At 39.2% G+C, this 19546-nt stretch overlaps 1 protein-coding gene across 5 annotated transcripts in view; it reads right to left on the minus strand.

Moving 5' to 3' along the window:
- Window positions 1–7680: 7680 nt before the first annotated feature.
- mical3 (microtubule associated monooxygenase, calponin and LIM domain containing 3) overlaps window positions 7681–19546 on the minus strand; it is a 236803-nt gene continuing 224937 nt past the window's right edge. For 4 of the 5 annotated variants that reach the window (XM_062983115.1, XM_062983117.1, XM_062983116.1 and 1 more), the window contains 4 exons: window positions 17526–17591; window positions 14502–14601; window positions 13579–13652; window positions 7681–13481 (listed from right to left, as the gene is read on the minus strand). In XM_062983115.1, the coding sequence (XP_062839185.1) occupies window positions 13297–13481; window positions 13579–13652; window positions 14502–14601; window positions 17526–17591 (425 nt within the window). In that variant the 3' untranslated portion in view covers window positions 7681–13296. The remainder of the gene's footprint in view (window positions 13482–13578; window positions 13653–14501; window positions 14602–17525; window positions 17592–19546) is intronic. The other variant, XM_062983118.1, reaches the window with a different exon arrangement.

Below are 19546 nucleotides of genomic sequence, written 5' to 3' on the forward strand. Positions count from 1 at the left end.
CCCTTCGCGCTCACGAGCTCTCCCGGCTGTTGGGAATTGTGGGAGTTGAAGTCCAAGCGCCTAGAGTCATAGAGACTTTACTTTTGACCTGCATGAGGTCTCCTTCCACCAAATGGGCGTGGCCTCTCTGGGGAAGAGACCTGGGAATTTCCCCAGTGACGCCAGGGAAACCCTTCTTTCTATTCCTTTATGCTCCACTGAAGCTCAGGGAGGAGGAAATATATATATATTTAGATAATAAAGCAGTTGAGGTACTTTCCGATCTGAATCACTGTCTCTTATATAGCTCTGGTGCTGCTGCTGCTGTTACTTACTGAGATAGGTGATCCCTCTTTGTCCCAGTGTGACGGCCTTCCAGGTGTAGAGTCTTGGCAGTGGTTTCCAGGTGGAAAGCAGTCCCAGTCAGGGTTGGCTTGACCCACCTTCCTCTTGGCACGTTTTTCCCTTTCGCCCTCCATTCTGTTGCGGATTGTAGGTGGTAGATAGAAGCTCTTACACTTACAATACAGTAGAGTCTCACTTATCCAAGCTAAACGGGCCAGCAGAAGCTTGGATAAGCGAATATCTTGGATAATAAGGAGGGATTAAGGAAAAGCCTATTAAACATCAAATTAGGTTATGATTTTACAAATTAAGCACCAAAACTTCATGTTATAAAACAAATTTGACACAAAAAGCAATCCAATACACAGTAACGTTATGTAGTAATTACTGTATTTACAAATTTATCACCAAATATCACGATATATTGAAAACATTAACTACAAAAATGGCTTGGATTATCCAGAGGCTTGGATAAGCGAGGCTTGGATAAGTGAGACTCTACTGTATTTTGGTGCCCCTATATCATGCTTATTTTGCTTACTGGGCAATCCTACTGTGCACACTCATCTGAAAACTCTGAAAACAGAGGAGTTCCAGACATGAATCAACCAGAGGCAGCTAACGACTCTGAACAAAGGATGCCCCCAGGCAGGAAGCCAGGAGATTAAGCTATTCAATGCTAATTTAGGTGATTAACTACAACATTCACACAGGCCTCCAACTGACAAGTTCTTCTCTCACCCTGGACTTTCCACAGATGGACTTTCCACAGGGCTCGGGCTGTGGCTCAGGCTGGAGAGCAAGCAAGAAAAAGCAATCCAATACGCAGTAATGTTATGTAGTAATTACTGTATTTACAAATTTAGCACCAAAATATCACAATGTATTGAAAATATTGACTACAAAAATGTGTTGGATAATCCAGAACGTTGGATAAGCGAGTGTTGGATAAGTGAGACTCTACTGTATAACAATATAGGTAAAAAAATATTAAAAGGTTGATCTCCCTTTTCTGCCCTATGTCCTATGAATGGTCGATGCACCGTGACATGACAGTTTAAGAAGAAGTTTGTTCAGCATTGAGTTTGTTTTGTGTGCATACTTGAACAAATTCATTTACTAGAAATGTAATGCTGTATTCTGCACACTCATCCATTTCAGAAATTTCCCAACAATAGTCTTAGCTTCCTGTTTCCTGCTAATAGAAAGTGAAACCAACAGCGGTTCTGTTTGCCACATGACGTACACATTGAACCTTACCCTCATTGTTCCTCAATAGATTTTAAATATATAAATGTATGTGTTTGTGCATACATATCTTTGTAGGTTGATTCGGAGGTAGCCAGTGTTCCAATGCCAACCAAGAAGCTACATGATTCAGTAGGAATTGGAACTCGGGTCCATTCGACAATGTAATCCTGGGATGGGGAATCTTTTTTTAGTCCAAGGGACAGACTGACTAAACACATCAACACTCTGTTTCTTGGAAGACTTCCACGTCATTTAACAACTACATGAGAAATCAGATAATTTTTTTGGACCTTGTAACTATCAAGGAAACAATGCAAGACCTTATACTTTCCTCTTAATACTGTATGTAGGTAAGACTTCTGGGTGGTATATCTAAGAGTCAAAGTTATCAACTATATGCGGACAATGAGTTTAAAATGTAATTTTAATTGTATTAATTGTAATTGTATTTTAACTTTATATCCATCCACCAATATTTAATTATTATTTTTAATATTGTGTTTGTGGGGTAGTTAGCTGACTTGAGTCCCTATCGGGAGAAATGATGTATCGGCATCGAATTGTTGCCAATTGTACGCCGCCCTGAGTCCCTCCGGGTGAGAAGGGCGGGATAGAAATATTTGAAATAAATAAATAAATAAATGTGATATATAAATAAAGTTAATCATAATAACAACAGCATACAATAATATAATAGTACAGCACAACCCTTTATCTGCAGGACCAATATCTGCAGTTTCATTTTTCCAAGTATGACAACATGTATCTTCTCTAGGTATTTTCTAGGTTCTTCAGTGTGAATCTGTGGTAATCTTAAGGCATAAATTCTTAATTTTAGTAAGTTTAATTGTTATAGGGAGTTTGTATACCCACACAAATTCCAAAAATGTTTCTCCTGTGGATACTGGGGTCATGCCGTATTTCAATTAAGTATGCTTATCTGACAAAAGTTATATATATATATAAATGTATTTATTTATTAGCGACATTTATATCCTGCCCTTCTCACCCCGAAGGGAACTCAGGGCGGTTTACAAGTATATATACATACAATATATTATATATATATATATATATATATATATATATATATATATATATATCAAACAAGCTGGAGAGACATAACTCTATCCTGATTCTTACTGTCTGAGGATAAAAATTTCGTATTTGCTTATCTAATCTATTTATTTATTTATTTTATTTCCAACATTTATATCCCGCCCTTCTCACCCGAAGGGACTCAGGGCGGCGTACAAAATTGGCAACAATTCGATGCCTATACATAATTAAAACAGCTATAAAAAACCAATAAAACAATTAAAACAATATAAAAAATATAAAAACATATGATTACAATCCATTCCTCCAAAATCCTCGTGCTGTAGCCGTAAATCAGTCCGGGTCGTCATTATCGTTTAATCTTCAAAAGCCTGGGCACATAGCCATGTTTTCAGGGCTTTTCTAAAACTCAAAAGGGTTGGGGCTTGCCGTATTTCTCTGGGGAGGGTGTTCCACAGCCGGGGAGCCACCACCGAGAAGGCCCTGTCCCTCGTCCCCACCAGCCGTGCCTGTGAGGCAGGCGGGACCGAGAGCAGGGCCTCTCCAGATGACCTTAGGGATCTTCCTGGCTCATAGGAGGAGATACGTTCGGACAAGTAGATTGGGCCAGAATCTAGGATTGCTTAATAGCCTAATGTCCAAACATTAGCAGCAGGGCAGGCATTGTTGTCACAGCTGGCTAGGTAGACCGACCTTGATAATCATATTATGTCCTTTCTAATCTCCTCCTTTTTGTGGTTCTCCAACAGATATCTGAGCCCTGCTCCTTTTGTAATCACTCTACCAGTTGGATTGCAGTCTGTGAAATCCTCCTTTCTGTGATTTCTCTTCTCTTTTCTTTATATATATATCTAAAAATATACCTTTTAGTTGCATTTAACCACCTGGGTTATTTGGCTCTGTTCCTGGACATTGTTTATTGGTATTCTCCAAAGGTTGGCTGAACGCCCAGACCCTTATCAGGCACTGCACAAGTGGCATATTATAAACATGGTCTACTCGGTACAGATTTAGCAATATTAACCAATGAGAGCAAAATCTCCTTACATTTGAGGTCTCAAACTATTTTGCCTCAACTCCCATGATCTTGCCCTACTAGCTATGCTGACTTGGACTGCTAGCAACTGCAGTTCTCAAATGATTATAATTATGATGCTCCCAATCCACTCTTTCCCCCTAGAGCCAGAAGTCAAGATAGCTTACAACTGAAAGCAAACACAATAAAGATGTAATATATAAAAGCTCAACCCCAGCTTACTGTTAGTCGTTAGTACTGTTAGTTTAATTTCCTTTTTAAATACAAAATTAACAAGCAGTCAATCAACAATGCAATTGAAAACAGTAAATCAGCCTATTAAAGGCATTTAATTGGGGAGGACTACACATTCCCTGCCCATCATCATGATGGGATGATGGGATGTCATCATTTTCTATGAGAAGGAACGTGATCCAGAGGCTGGTGTTCTTTGTTTTGTTTTGGAGAAATGCAATTAAACCGGTGGAAGATAAATCAATGTAGATGTAACTTCACCATGGAACTCCCATATCACTGGCCAATATATCTCTCATAATGTTGAGCATATAAAAACCCTGCTTGTACCAATTATACCTATTTCTACATGCAATGTAACATAGAGAAACCTGGTTGATACAGTCATTTGTTGGTTTTATATATAGAATTATGTTAGCACTCTCCTTTACCTTGTTCTATCATTCAGCTCTCAAGTAAAGAACTGTGGGTTAACTGGCACATCTTTGCTTTGAAAAAAATAATATACAAGAACTATACATCTTATCTGAAGTTCAAGAAGGATTATTCTTTTTTTTGTATCACATTTTTTATCACCAAGAGATCTGCTTCACAAATATATTGATGTTGTGGTAGTTATCTGATACACTACTACACCATTTGATTTGTTTTGAAGGTGAATAAGTAGAAGAGGGTTTGCCAAATATATGTCAGATCCCATGAACAACCCTTCTGTTGTACTGACACTTGCTGAAGATTACCTTCAATTCAGAACCTTTTTGCATAATGAAATTATTTTTGTGAGTAGGGATTGTTTATCTCCTTACCTCCCCTTTTTTCTGTTCCAGTGGTAAACTCTGCTTCTCTAGTAGAGTTCACCTTTGGAAGTTTCCTCCATCCATCCTTTCTTCCACTATTGTCTTCCACTTTCTTCCACTGAGGTCTGCGCATGTCACCTCTTCTTGCCTTTCTGGAACCTTGTGTGGGTAGCTCTCTATAAGAATCATAGAGTTGGAAGAGACCTCATGGGCCATCCAATCTAACCCCCTGCCAAGAAGCAGGAAAATCGCATTCAAAGCACTCCCAACAGATGGCCATCCAGCCTCTGCTTAAAAGCCTCCAAAGAAGGAGCCTCCACCACAGTCTGGGGCAGAGAGTTCCACTGCCGAACAGCTCTCACAGTGAGGAAGTTCTTCCTGATGTTCAGGTGGAATCTCCTTTCCTGTAGTTTGAAGCCATTGTTCCGCGTCCTAGTCTGCAGGGCAGCAGCAAACAAGTTCGCTCCCTCCTCCCTATGACTTCCCCTCACATCTTGATACATGGCCCTCATCATGTCTCCTCTCAGCCTTCTCTTCTGCAGGCTAAACATGCCCAGTTCTTTAAGCCGCTTCTCATAGGGCTTGTTCTCCAGACTCTTGATCATTTTAGTTGCCTCCTCTAGACACATTCCAGCTTGTCAATATCTCTCTTCAATTGCAGTGCCCAGAATTGGTCTGATCAAGGCAGAATAGAGGAGTAGCATAACTTTCCCAGATCTATACTCTTATTTATGCTCTTATTTATTCCATTGTCTTTTTTGCTGCCTTATTGCATCATTGGCTCATGTTTAACTTGTTGACCACGAGGACTCCAAGATCTTTTTCACATGTCCTGCTGTCAAGCCAGGCATCCCCCATTTTGTATCTTTGCATTTAATTTTTTTCTGCCTAAGTGGAGTATCGTGCATTTGTCCCCGTTGAACTTAATTTTGTTAGTTTTCTAATCTGTTAAGATCATTTTGGATTCTGCTCCTGTCATCTGGAGTATTAGCTATTCCTCCCAATTTGGTGTTGTCTGCCGACTTCTAGCCCTTAATCTAAGACATTAATAAAGATGTTGAACAGAACCGGGCCCAGGACAGAACCCTGCTTATGGCACTCCACTCGTCATTTCTTTCCAGGATGAAGAAGCAGCATTGGTGAGCTTTGTGCCTAAGGAGCTCAGAATTCCTTGTTACCGTCTCCCCAATCTCCCCCATAGATGCAGACAATGTAAAGGATTTAATCTGTGCAGTTTCTTGGCCCTTAACCAGTGCTAACATGTTACAGTAACTCAACATGTATACCATTAAAAAAACTTTTTATCCAGGCAGGCTTTTAAAGAAGAAAGTTTTAAAGATAAAGCCAGAGGGTGCTATGGTTTTTAGCTTTAATTAAGTTTTCATGGATATTAACTGTGCTTTTATACCATTTGTATTTAATTGTATTTTAATGTTTGTATATTTGTAGATTTTAAATTGTATTGAAATACTTTGAATGTAAGTCGCTTTGAGTCTCCTTGCGGAGAGAAAAAGCAAAGTATAAATAAACATAATAATAAATATAATAATAATTTTGCTGTTCACAGGTTGGAACCTCCCTGATTTAATGTAAGCCCTACCAAAAAATCCTAACCAGTCTTACTTTCTACCTAACATCTACTGCCTTGCATAAATGTTCAGGTTCTATTCCGTATCCCTTACTAGTAAGGAGGAGTAATGGATTTGCGCCAAAAGGTATCTGCCTTTTGGCACTGTACCAGGCAGCTAGCTATGAAAAGTTATCCTTTCAGTTTCAAGCAACCAAGAAAACCGATTGTTTGTGGAATGTGGCAGTTACGGAATAATCCAAGCACAGCAATATTTTGTACTATATTAGCTTATATGTTTTTTTTTTATATAATCATAGTAGCTATTGTTATTACAGTACTACTTCTATCACCACTGCCCTGATGAATGTTGTATTTAGACACTTAATACACATAACTAATATTTTAATTCCATAATGGAACAATAGTGAGTTTATCAAGGTTAGAATTCTATGCAGCAGAGCCACCTAATAAGCTGAAGAAAGAGAAGAAAGAGTACATTCAGAAATCATTCTTGCTTTGGATTGAGTAAAACATCAGTTTTCTGCCTATATTTCTGGTAATACAGAAACAGTCACACACACACACACCGTGTATACTGGTATTACACAATGTCTAGGAAGGAACCAGTCATAGTAGTTTCCTTTTATCACATTTGTTACTTCATAGAGTGTGATTCACTGTTAAATACAAATTCTTAGTCTTCATGATTTTCCCACAAAGTTGCAATTCCCAGTTGCCCCTCTGGCAATTTTCTGCAGGGTGGGTCTAGCAGATGAAGTGTGGTGACTCTTCACAAAGTCTGTTGAATCAGAATTTATTCAAGATGAGAGACGTCCAAATCCTATATATTCAGAGCCAGTGGTGTAGTGGTTTCAGTGCTTGACTAACACTCTGGGAGGCAAGAGTTTGAATCATCATTTGTGCATAAATATTCCCTTGGTTAGTTTGGATTCTGTAAACATAAGAGGAAGCCAATAGCAAACCTTAGATAATCGTTATAAGAAAACTCTTAAGATAATTACATTAAATCAGAGTTGACATGAAGGCACAGAACAACTACACCAAAATACCCTCTGTTATCCAAGAACCAGAGATCTATTTGTGCCCTGAAGTTACAAGTTATCTGGCACTGGATTCATATTAAAAAGCATTATACAGGTAAGTCCCCAAATTACAAACATACCGGTACCAACCGTGTCAGGAACCATCTCACCAGGCACATTCTTTCTGTCACACACGCATTAGCTTTTCTTGCTCTTTTATTGGGCATTGCAAGGAACATTTCTAAATGCCTTGATTGTGGACTATTAGAGCTCTGCTACTATCAGCCAGAGAAAGATGTGTAATTCTTCCCAATGTGCTATTTGGGCAAATCACAAAGCAAACTAAACACAAGGAACACAGCAGGAAAAAATTAATGATTTTATTTTTTCTTTAGTTCCGTTGGTGGCCTGAGGTGCTAAAATCTCAACACCAACAAAGCAAGTGAAGAACTGACAGACTGAAATGCGACAAAATGGGAAGTAAAAGGGGATAGAGGTTGGGATTAGGGGATGTTTTAGACATGAAAAAATACAGTACGCAATTTCCTGTTACACTGCACACAGGCCAACTATAAAACAGTCTGAATGTCAGAGTTCACACCTGTCCCAAGGGGAAGATACCACATTAAATCCCTTCATCTGGACTGGATTTCACATACATACGTCTATATATTTAAAAAAATTATGGCAAAGCCATCAGTACACAACCCCTCCCAGACTCCCTTCCCATTTTTCATATAAAGCAAGCTGTTTAATTTTTATTGCAAATAACATTCCCAATTCACAGCAATTTCTTTTTTTTTAACTATAGCAGGCTGAAAAACAAACAAGTTGCTTTCCTTTCAGAGTTCAAATGTAAACATTCTGTTAAATACATTTCTTAAGATCCAAACTGAGGGAGTGGCAGGTTGGGTTTTGCGATCTTCTTTGCCTATAAAAAAGTTGTAATAGATGGCCATGCATTTTAGACCTAATTTTGGATGCTTAAAAATGCTCTGGATCAGGATGTATTAAAAAACATAAACTGATTAAAAACCCAGAGGGTGCAACAAGTGTGCTTGTTACTTCTGCATTAGCACCACCTCCTAAAGTGAGGGCCTGACACTGCATTTAAAACAAACTGACTTTAAGGGTGAGCATGGTAAACACAAAACAGTACATTAAATACTGAAACAGCGAGAGGACATGCAATCAATGTTCATCATACCACCACAGGATTTAGAAAAACTGTCTTGTCTGCACATTTAAGTCTTAGCTGCTCAAATGATGTTTGAGCTATTGGGTGGACAGAAATAAGAAGTTTGGAAGCTGAAATGTACTTCCTCTACTAAGAGAGGTTGTAATCTTTATTGCACAAGTAGCTAACACTAGGCAAGCTAGGAAGGAAAAATGTGTGTCTGAAGTTCTCCAACAACAGTGGTTCTCAACCTGTGAGTCCCCAGGTGTTTTGGCCTACAACTCCCAGAAATCCCAGCCAGTTTACCAGCTGCTAGGATTTCTGAAAGTTTAAAGCCAAAATATCTGGGGACTCACAGGTTGATAACCACAGTCCTACAGCAAACTGTGCCCATAGGGAAGTTTTTGGACTACAGTTCCCATCATCAACTGCTCATGTTGGTTAAGGATGAAGAGAGTTATAGCTAAAAACATCTGGACACAGTTCCTACCTTCTTGACAGTATAAAATACACAGAGAGCAGCTTAAGTTTTACCATTTTATAGGAAGTGGCATGTTCTCAGCTCTGTTGTATCTAACTGCATTCAGAACAGCAGAAATATAAACCAGTTTCTGCCCAGTGAATGCCCTCCAAATATGTTAGTCGGCGATAGTAGCCAGGAAATTTTGCAAGTTGCAACACATGTGGAAATCACCCAGTTGGCTGAGGTGGCTGTAAGCCTTTCACATGAGAATAATAAACACCAAATTATAACTAGTTGTATACACTGCATCTTAAGGCACCCAGCAACGTAATGTCCATACCCAGTTTTTACTATAGCTCCTCTCTGCTGATTCAAAGGAATGCAGGAAATGATGACTGAGGTTCCACCAACATATTCCTCCTTCTTTACTGTATATTATGAACAGGTGAATTCATGAGCACATAAATCCTTCATCCTCTGATGTAATTTTGGCAGTCTCTGATTATTCACCTGAATCTTCTTTACATCTCAGTATTCAACAAGATAGCATAGATAAGAGGCCTTTTGCATCAAATTTTCCAAAGGTGACATTTCAACTCTTTTTGCACTGTGAAAGCTTAAAAAAAACTAGTACTGTTATTTAAAAAGCTTAAGACTGGGTTGACGAGAGGTTTAAAACATTTTCCCACCCTTTCTCTTTCTAGACGCAATCTGGGGCCATGACCAATTGAGGACGAAAATAACTGCTTTACGGAACAGTGGTTATCAATTGATAGAGCTGCCATTCAACAAAAAAGCTGAGAAAATAATCCAAATCCTTGACTGAATAGAAAAAAAATGATAATTAGTGTCAGGGATGTGTATCAAATTGCCTACCTGAATAAATAGGAAAACGATATTTTTAGTAAGAAAAGCAAGTAACTCTTTTTACTCTTTAAAAAGTACAGAGACCTTTAAATGGGAAGCCTTTCTGAACATCATAAAGAAGTAAGTAAGACATGGTATATTTTCTCATACTCTTGATAGCTTTATGTTCTTTCAGATTGGGTAGGCTCCTGTGCACTTTCAAGACTGAAAGAGACATATGTCTAAAAAGCAGCTGTATATCATCTTGTGCCTCTCTTTTCAGTCTAGATGCATGAAAACATTGCCTCACTTGCTATTATATAGAATAATAAAAACGTAATGACTACCTTTTCAATATAATTTTAAAAAAATCAGTGTCACATAAATGGCGATAATGCTTACAGACTGGGTGAAGATTACCACAGGTTTTATTTGTGTTTTCCCCAATTATGCTACATTTTGCTTTGGGGACTAAGGTTGCAAAGTAGCCGGGCATATTGGGGAAGATCACAGCATTGAAATGGCACATTTAAACAATGCACCTGATTGCCAGGCTGCTATGAAAAGCACAGGAGAGCCATATGTTAACAAGTTTTCCAAACTGCCATGTGAGAGAGATGTAGTCTGGAAAGGGAAAAATCTTGGTTCTCTTTGTTGCTTTGCTGGGATGAGTATGTATTTATTACGTGTGAGGTCCTAGACAAATTATAGCCACTGTTTTTTGGATGTAGGTGGCGAACACCCAAAGAAGACAGGGCTCTCACAACTTTTTAATTTTGGCAGATTTAGCTTTTGTGGCAACCTAAGCTTGTTGAATATCCTGTTCTTCATAAACATTTAAGATCCTCTTTTCCCTCTTAGTTGCAATATTTTATCCAGAACTAAGATAGAAACATTTCCTGCCTAGCTGAAAGTGAAAAGAACATAAGCATTGAATCTAGACATATCTCATTTTCTGGAATTTAATTTCTATTCCACCACCCACCAGATAGCTGTGTTACGGCACTCCCTAAAACACACAGGCACTTTACCCTTATAATGCATAATCTTGAGGGTTCCTATGGAAGGAAAGGGCTCTATTGATGAACACTGCATGATAGCAGCCATATGCATTTTTATTTTCTTTAAAAAAGTGGATATTAAGGCCTTCAAACCATGAAAAAGAGGAACCCACTTCTGACAACAAGAAAAAAAAAATCAGTGCTCCAATTAATCAGACTGTATCTAGCAATATCTGAAGTCTGGGGCCCCACATCTTTAAGAACTGGGTAGGAAGAAGAGTGTCAGCAGAAGTATATTTTTTTATCGCATTGCTGCAATGCTTTTTAAAAAAAATTGTGTCAGAAGTGATTTGAGAACATACTGCAAGTTGCTTCTGGTGTGAGAGATTTGGCCGTCCACGGAGACATTGCACAGGGGATGCCCGGATATGTTACCATCCTGCTGGGAGGCTTCTCTCATGTCCCTGCAAGCTAGAGCTGACAGATGGGAGCTCATCCGGTCTCACAGATTTGAACTGGTAACAAGTGTTTAACCCATTGTGCCACCGCAGATCCTTGCTGCAATGCTGAGAGAAGCTGAATCTGCTTCTCTATATGATTACTAACACTGTTCTGCATTGAACCTTAGATGCTATAAAGGAATAATTTCAGAAACCATTCTTTTCCTTCTCTGTTATCTAAAGCTGCTCGTTAATCCTTTTAACTAATGGAGTAAAAGTAAGTAGCATCCTTTAAAAAACTAAGCCCACAAAGGATTATAAAAACTAAGAATTGAACATTTTGAGAGCTGCACATTGGTATTTTTGGGAAGATTATGGTAAAGGACATAGTGTGCTTATAGAACATCTTGGCTGGTGATAGGCAAGAACCCATTTTTGTTATGTCCTTTTTGCTGTTACACTGGGAAAACACCACCTCACTTCCTAAGACAATCTGAAGGAAATCAGGAACAGGAACCAGTAGGATTTGTGCTAATTGTTTCCTTGGAGGCAGACCGCATGGTACTAGCATGTTTCACTCTTTACATGGCAATGTCACCGTTCTAGTCACAGAAGCTTGTCAGCATTAGATAGAGCAAGCACAGGTTTATCCAAATGTAGAAAACATACAAGAAAATTTGGGATGTGCAGGAAATAAATCTGTCTTCATTGCTTTCACATTCTGAGCCTCCGCTCAGTGAGGCAACAGAAGTTTATCGAGAATCCACCCTTCAGTGTAGTGCAGGTTCAAGGCCAAAGCAGAGCCAATTGCCTTGAACGTACAAGCATCTACTCTCCAAGATCAAATGTAGTGTTGTAACAGTAATGCCATTAATAAGAACTCTAATAAATAGATAGAAAGAGAGATCAGCAAATTTAAAACAAACATAGAGGTTGGGGAATGCAGCAGGCACACAGATACACCACTCACTCATCTGCTCATTTCTTAAAAAGGTACAAAACCAAATCTTCTTTCAAGTATTAAAAATAAGTTAATGGACATTGAAGGGTCTAAAGTGACTAAAGGGAGCGGGTAAGAGTTCTGCTTCATTTCCAACGTGCAAAAAAGAAAAAAAAAACCTCCCACCCCCAAAACACAACAACAAGAAGACCCACAGATCAATCTTCAAGGGTCCGGAGGGGGGCAGGGTTGAAGCCAGGGGCTTTCATCCAAGAGCTCCCTTGAAATGCTTCTCAATTAACCTGTGTTCATAATCTGCATGTTCCAGTGTCAAAATGAGCACAAAGTTCACAATAGAGCAGTCTCATGACAATGGAGAAAGGAAAACAGTCCTCTTCAGTCCAGAGCACTGGATGAAAGAGAGTGGATGGCTGAACAAGGACCCCTCTTCAGAACAATGGCAACTCATGGAGGCTGCAGTGATGAAAGTAAGCCCACCTGAGCCTGTGAGAAAGTACAGTATTTCAAGTCAATTCGCTTTCCAAGTTTCCAGTCCTGTCTCCTCCATGCCCAGACAATAATGGCAGCTTCAGGCTTCTTTGGTGAGGAGAACTTTGAACATGTAACACAAGGTGCTCTGGAGCAGTGAATAGTTTGCTCTTTCAAAAGTTGATGCAAGGTGATGTCTCAAAAGAGAGCAGCTATTTCTCTCTCATGAGTTTAAACAAACAAACAAAAATATGAACACAGCTACCTGGGTAAATATGGAACAGATAACCTACACTTCACCAAGATTGGTTAACGTTAAAAAAATCTCTTTTTTTTTAGCCTCTCCCAGAGGTCACAAAAACTCAATGGCCTCTCACACAGGTCCTTGAGGAAGGCACGCAACCTCCAGCCATCACCTCAGAGTTGGGCTTGCAGACCTCACACAGTCCTCAGCACCTTTAGGACCAACTCCTCTCAACAAGAAGCAGCTGGTTCAAGCGGTCAGGTGCTGAAGAAACCCCCAAGAGGCTCCTGCATCAAGACATCACTTCCATCCAGGCAGCTCTGGCCAATGTGGCAAATGCCAGCTGGAGGATTCAGATCAGCAGCTGAGTATGGTGCAGAGCTCAGGACCAGTTCAAGTTAAATCCCTTGGATAGCATAACAGCCTCCAGATCCTTGTCTTCCTCCTTCTCCCGGAGCCGCTGCTCTTCCAGGAGGGCCACAAGAGAATCTCTCTGCTCTACCACCTCTAGCATTTCATTCAAGATTCTCTTTTCCTCTGAGAGCTCATCATCTGTCTTCAGGTGATCTACAGAGACAGAGGGAGGGAGGCAGACTTGTAAAACACATCCAGGGATTGAGGTGAGGGCTACCTCAGGGAACAGGAATACCCCTAAAAAGCTCACCTTCGACTGCCATCCTCTCCCGAAGCTCTTGCTGTAGCCGGCTTTGTCTGTCCTCAAGCTCCAACTCCCGAGCACTGTAAGAAGAAACAGAGAATGACCGCTGTTCTAGTTTAGAGTTATTTAAGCAAGACTCTACCATTACTATATTTAAAATCAAACAAAATTCAAGGAATGTTCAGTTCCAGAGCTTTCCCTAGCATTTCAGCTCTAAATATGGAATCACCATTCAACAATATGAAAATATTTATATTTTAAAATATTTTTTCTGATTACATAACTCTTTTAGTTTTCCACCTTATGAATTCACTTTGTAGGATGGTCAGGAAGACTTGTAAAAATCAAGAGGAATATGCCAACTCAATTTTTACTTGTTCCATTGCCTGACCCACCTTCTTTTTTTTTATCTTTTCTAGAGATATGAAGTAAAGAGACTGAGAGAACTTAGCCTTATCAGCAGACCATGGTTATACCTTTCAAATATTTATTTTTGCTCCTCTAGATTTATCCTTCTTTTGAGTGGCTTCTTTCCTTTATATCAGGGATATAATAGTGCATACTGTGGACTCCATCCAGGCTAGGGGAGGGGCAGAGATGACTATACCCCACATCTTTTTTCACATTTATGTCCTCAAGTCACTTCTGACACAATTAAAATAAACCTGTTGGCCAAAGCACATCTCTAGGCAGGCTGCATTTCAACCACACATTTTGTCTCTATTCCCACTCAAAAGCAACCCTAATGACTGGGCCATATTATGAACTGGGAAAGCTGCATCATACAGAACCAGTCTTCTGGTCCCTCTTGCCCATCCATCATCACTGGCACCAAAGTGAAAGGAGATTTATGGTTTAGAACAGGATGGCTCCATGGAGGCAGGCATTTAATCTTTTGCCTCTGCTCAGGAAGATATCTCCTTACTCACAATATCATCAGCTCCGACTCATAGCGCACCAAGGCATTTTTCTCCTGAACCAGCTTGAACCACTCCTGCATCAGCTTGGGGTCATCCTTCTTCCCCATGCCTGCCAAAAGAAGAATCTGGGTCAATTTTCAGAAAGATTATTTGTCATTTCTACAAACCCACAGCAGGCAGGAACGAAAATGGGGTGAGAGGGGCAAAATGTGCAAAGAAAGCCGAGCAAGATGCTGCCAGAGCGCTCCTCTCATCAGGCACTGCTTGTTTAGTTCGCCTATAGAACGTAGGGTAGAGGATCAGTTCCTCTTAAAAAGTTTTCACCAGATCCAATCATCCTGAAGCATGTTCCCACATTATTCTCATCAGGCTAAAGTGCCAAAATCATTATTTTTGTTGTCACTTTTACTCTCTATTAAAATAAAATAAAATAATTGTTAATTTTTGATCGTCTGGATTGGGTCCAATGCAGCCTACCTTTCAAGTTACACATTACACTGAAAATTTTGTAGGTGGCCAATTATTTGATGTGTATGAGGTTAGATGTGACAGAACCTTACATCATTCAGTTTTTTTATTTAGCATTTAACTGTGGAGTGTTTAGTTGACAGAGCACTAAATGAATTCCTTGGTGGGTTGCTTAAGAGCCAATTTTGACCACCCTACAATGTGGCACTCTTTTCATGATAAATTGTTTGTATTATCTTTATGACTGTTCTCTGCTCACTCTGCTTATAGTTCCTGGACTGTCCCATTAATACATTTGCTTCTTCTTGGTATTATCAGCTTCACTAAGCAGACCTGCTTTCACATATCTGCTGGAGCCCCTTATTTAAAAAAGCAAATCTTCAATAGCATACAGGCAGTTCTGTCTAGTTTACTATCTCCATACTATTATTCCATAGTAGAAAGGTACAAATAAACTCACAATTTACCAACATAAAAATACAGGAGAAAGACCAGCATTTATTAAGAATATCACTCAAAGCTAAGTCAAAAATAGAAAAACGTTATTGTCATTGTACATTGTACAACGAAATTAAATGCCATCCCTAATCACATTATATATATAGAATTACAAAACAAACCATCCAAAAACCAAAGCTGTCCTCAATTAGCATGCCAATCAACAGCACAACCCTATGTAATATCAAAACCAGCTGTTTTATATGGGAGTGAGAATTTCTAGAACTTGAAGAGCCATTCAAATAATGAGCATCTATGAAAATACAATGAGAGCTCCTCTGTTGGGCTTAATTCCTGAAAAAAAAAGAAAACCCAGATCAGATGCAAGTGAACCCTGGTAGGATTATAAGGGGCTTAGCTTAGCCATTATGCCCAAGATTTGTGGTAGCTAGATGCTTCCTAAATCAATGAGATTCTATTTGCTTTTAGCTAAAGTGTCTATACTGAAAAAAGTTTGAAACTGGCATATCAGAGGTCACTGCCAAGCTGTAGAACATTACTGGTAGATTAATTCCTACTTCTCATAGCATAGATAAATTCTTGTCCCATCTATACATGAACATGTGTTCAAACAAGAAGGCTGAATAAAGCTGGTAATGCAAAATCTCTGTCTAGCTATGTGTGACGTCAATATTCAACGCTGCTCTAAGTTATTCCAAAATACAGATGCTCCTGGTAGGGTTATGTAAGGCCACAACAGGGATGGTTATCTGTCAGGGCACATCCAGCTGCCAAAGTATGTTAGTTATCTGGTCCCTGGAAATCATGCTAAATTTTAAATAGTGGCATGGTTGTATTTGCTCTGTTTCATTTGTACGAAAGAGAAATGTTAAGATCATATTATTCTTAAATGCTGTACATAGTACCACGATTACAGTTATGTTTCTATTCAGGTACTTATAATTATTTGATGGCACCAATTATTCTTGTTATTTGTGACTGTGGAGATGAACTGTTGCACTTGTAATCAGCGTAAAAAAACCAGAGGTGACCTTGAAACAATGCAAGCCAATAATCCCAGTTAAATTGTTTTGAAACTACTAAGCCTTTTTATAGAGGTTCTGAGTAGCTGTATTTTCATCCTTATTTCCCAGAAAGGGAACCAAAAAGAAAGCATAGGGAACCAAAAACAGTCAAGAAACTACAAGAACTGGATATAATCAAAGTGTTACAAAAATTTCACCCCAATGCATTGCATATCCCTGGAAAAGGTTGTATCTATCCATACCTCAGTTCCAATCATACCTTTCTGAGCATCTCTGCACAATGTGCCCTCTTAGCCATGGTTGAGAGAGAGAAGAAGCTTATACAACATGCAGATGCCCTCTGCTGTGGAACCATGAAAAGCACTCTCCCCACCCTTTTCACTGTGAGGTTAATCAGAGAAAGTCTTCCAACCAAGACAGCCAAATACATGTAACAATGGATCTATGAAAACTTTTGTTCATTTTTTTGACAGCCCATGAGAAAAGAGAGAAAGACAGTAAGGGTGGGGAGGAAAGATGAAAGCATACCATGGAAAGCAGATACAGTGGTTAACAGAAGTTATAACACATCGACCACATCCCATCCCCTTCCCCCATGCCTTGGAAAATGGAAACTGGTCCACCTTGGATAGAGTCAAGAATATGCTTAGCAAGATACAGACTACAGGAGCTCATTCCAGATCGTGTTAAGTCGGGAAGCTGGTTTTCAAAGTCAAGGGAAACTGGGCAAACCAGTTTGTATATAAGAAAACAGTATTCCTTTAATCAATTAAGTGTGGTTTTTTTTAAAGAAAGAAGATTCACTCCACTCTCCCAAATATCATTTTGGGAAATTAAATACATCAAACTGGAGAGCTATTCTTATCTTCCTTAATTAAGCAGAGCTGAAAAAGGGGATACTGTTTACCTTTACAATATTATGGAGCACACTTCATAACATGGTTGCTACAGAGAGTTTTACTGAGGAAAAGAAAGGTTTGGGGAGTGAATCACTTGGTATCATCACTAGCTGACTAGTCTTTCTATGCCAATCCAATCGCAGTTGGGAAGGGGATGGAGGGAATGCAAGAAGTCACATTACCTTCGTGGGCACAGCAAGGGCAGAAGGAGAGAGGTCTACGGCGTGGTGTCCCGGCATTGGGCTCAACTTCAATAGGACCAAAGATGGGAGAGGAAGAAGGGAAGGGGAGAGGAAGTTGGAAGTGGAGAGGAAGAAAGGAGGAGAAACAGGGTGAAAATAAACAGACAAGCAAAAGGACAAAAAGCACAAGAGTGAGAAAGAAAGGAAACAACAAGAAGAAAGTAGAAAAGAAAATAATAATACAAGAAATGGAGAAGCAGAAACAAAGGGAACAGTCTACAGATGGAGTATCCCTTGTCAACATGAATGGAGAAGAGTAGACTGTGGCAGCACTGGGAGGGAACAAAGTGTGAGCCACAGAAGTTACTGGGCCAAAGGAAAAAAAATCCAAGATTTGGCATTTCTTATGTCAACTTTCAATCTTAGATGTGGTAGTGTATAAGTAAGAGATTAATGTACCAAGAGGAAGGTGAATAATTTTAGATCTCTAACAAACCAGGAGAATAAGCAAGTTTTGAAAGGTCATAATTAAAATTAACATAGGTTGTGAAATTTCGCACATTCAGTGTGTGTTTTAATACATGTGATTTCTTAGGACAATACCCAAAGAAACGGGACTTCCAAAAGCCCTGATCAGAAAAATAAAGGCATGATGAAAACAACATATTTTATATGTTAAACATATGTAATGAGTTCCAAAGATTCATTTATTTTTCCATTCACCCATTATGATGATAGGCAAAGGAGACTGGGACTGTTAAATTAAGAAATTGATCAGCGAATGTGACATCTCAGCCAACATAGTTCATCTCTTGCATGTAAAAAGCTCTAAACTTCTTGACTTCTGGCATCATGGAGGTAAAACCATCAGACAACTTTGTACATCATTCAGAAGGTGAGACAGCTTTGTACATAATTTCACACTTTTCATTTTCACATGAAGGGAAAACAGACCTAGGTTCTAAGCATAAATTCTGTTGATATTTTATCACATATACTTTTTATATTCTCAGCAGTTCCAATGATGAGTTGTTATGTGCTTTCAAGTTGGCTCCAACTTGTAAAAATCCTACAGTAGGTTTTTCTTGACAAGATTTATCCAGATGAGTTTTACCATTTACCAGGCTGAAGGAGCGTGACTTGTCCAAGGTCATTCAGAGGACGTTTGGGATCTGAGCTGGGATCTGAATCCTGGTCTCCCATGGTCTGTCCAACACACAAACCACTATACCAAACTGGTTCTCGCCAATGACGAGTGAAGACAGAAAATGGAGAAATGTGCTCCATTGAAATGTTCCCCCCCCCCCCAAGAAGTGTTGGTGTATGCTGCTAATATATAAACAATAGTAAGCCAACATTTTTCCTGCTAACATAAAATGGGGTGCACACCTCTCACTCTATTTATTCAAAAGCAGCCGTCCCCAACTTTGGTCCAAAGCTGTTATTGAACTACAATTCCTATTACAATTCCCAGTTAGAGTGGGCCATGGACCAACCTAATTGAGGATGGTAAAAGCTGCTCGAAATTTTTTAGTACATGAATAGGTGAATCTGCTGCTGTGGAGCTCACCTTATGGTACTGTTTATTCTAAGAATCCTCATGAACTGCAGAATGCAAAACCAGAATGATAATTCAGGCACAGGGCAGACTTTTCTGTAGGTAGGTATTTTCAGCTTATACTAGCTATTGCTCATTCATTTAATTTGTGAAATAGTGGTATATATTATATATAAAGAGATGAAAAATCATTGTAAAACCAAATATCATCCATTGTAAGTAGAACTGAAGTTAAGGGAAAGACCATTTTGACATAAAGAGGCACAGGAACCAAACTTATGAAAAAAGGGCATTCACACTCCATTGGACGAGTGTACATGTACATATAGAAGGATAGGGAAAGTAATTTATGAAAACATATATGTTTTAGAAAAGAAAGAACTTTTAAAAGGGACCATCACAGAACTAGAGCAAAACACACAGGACAGACCAAAATTAAAGGCAGAAGGTGCACCAGCTTGCA

This window comes from Anolis carolinensis, chromosome 5, assembly GCF_035594765.1.
Source record: "Anolis carolinensis isolate JA03-04 chromosome 5, rAnoCar3.1.pri, whole genome shotgun sequence".
In the NCBI taxonomy this organism is placed as follows: Eukaryota; Metazoa; Chordata; class Lepidosauria; order Squamata; family Dactyloidae; genus Anolis; species Anolis carolinensis.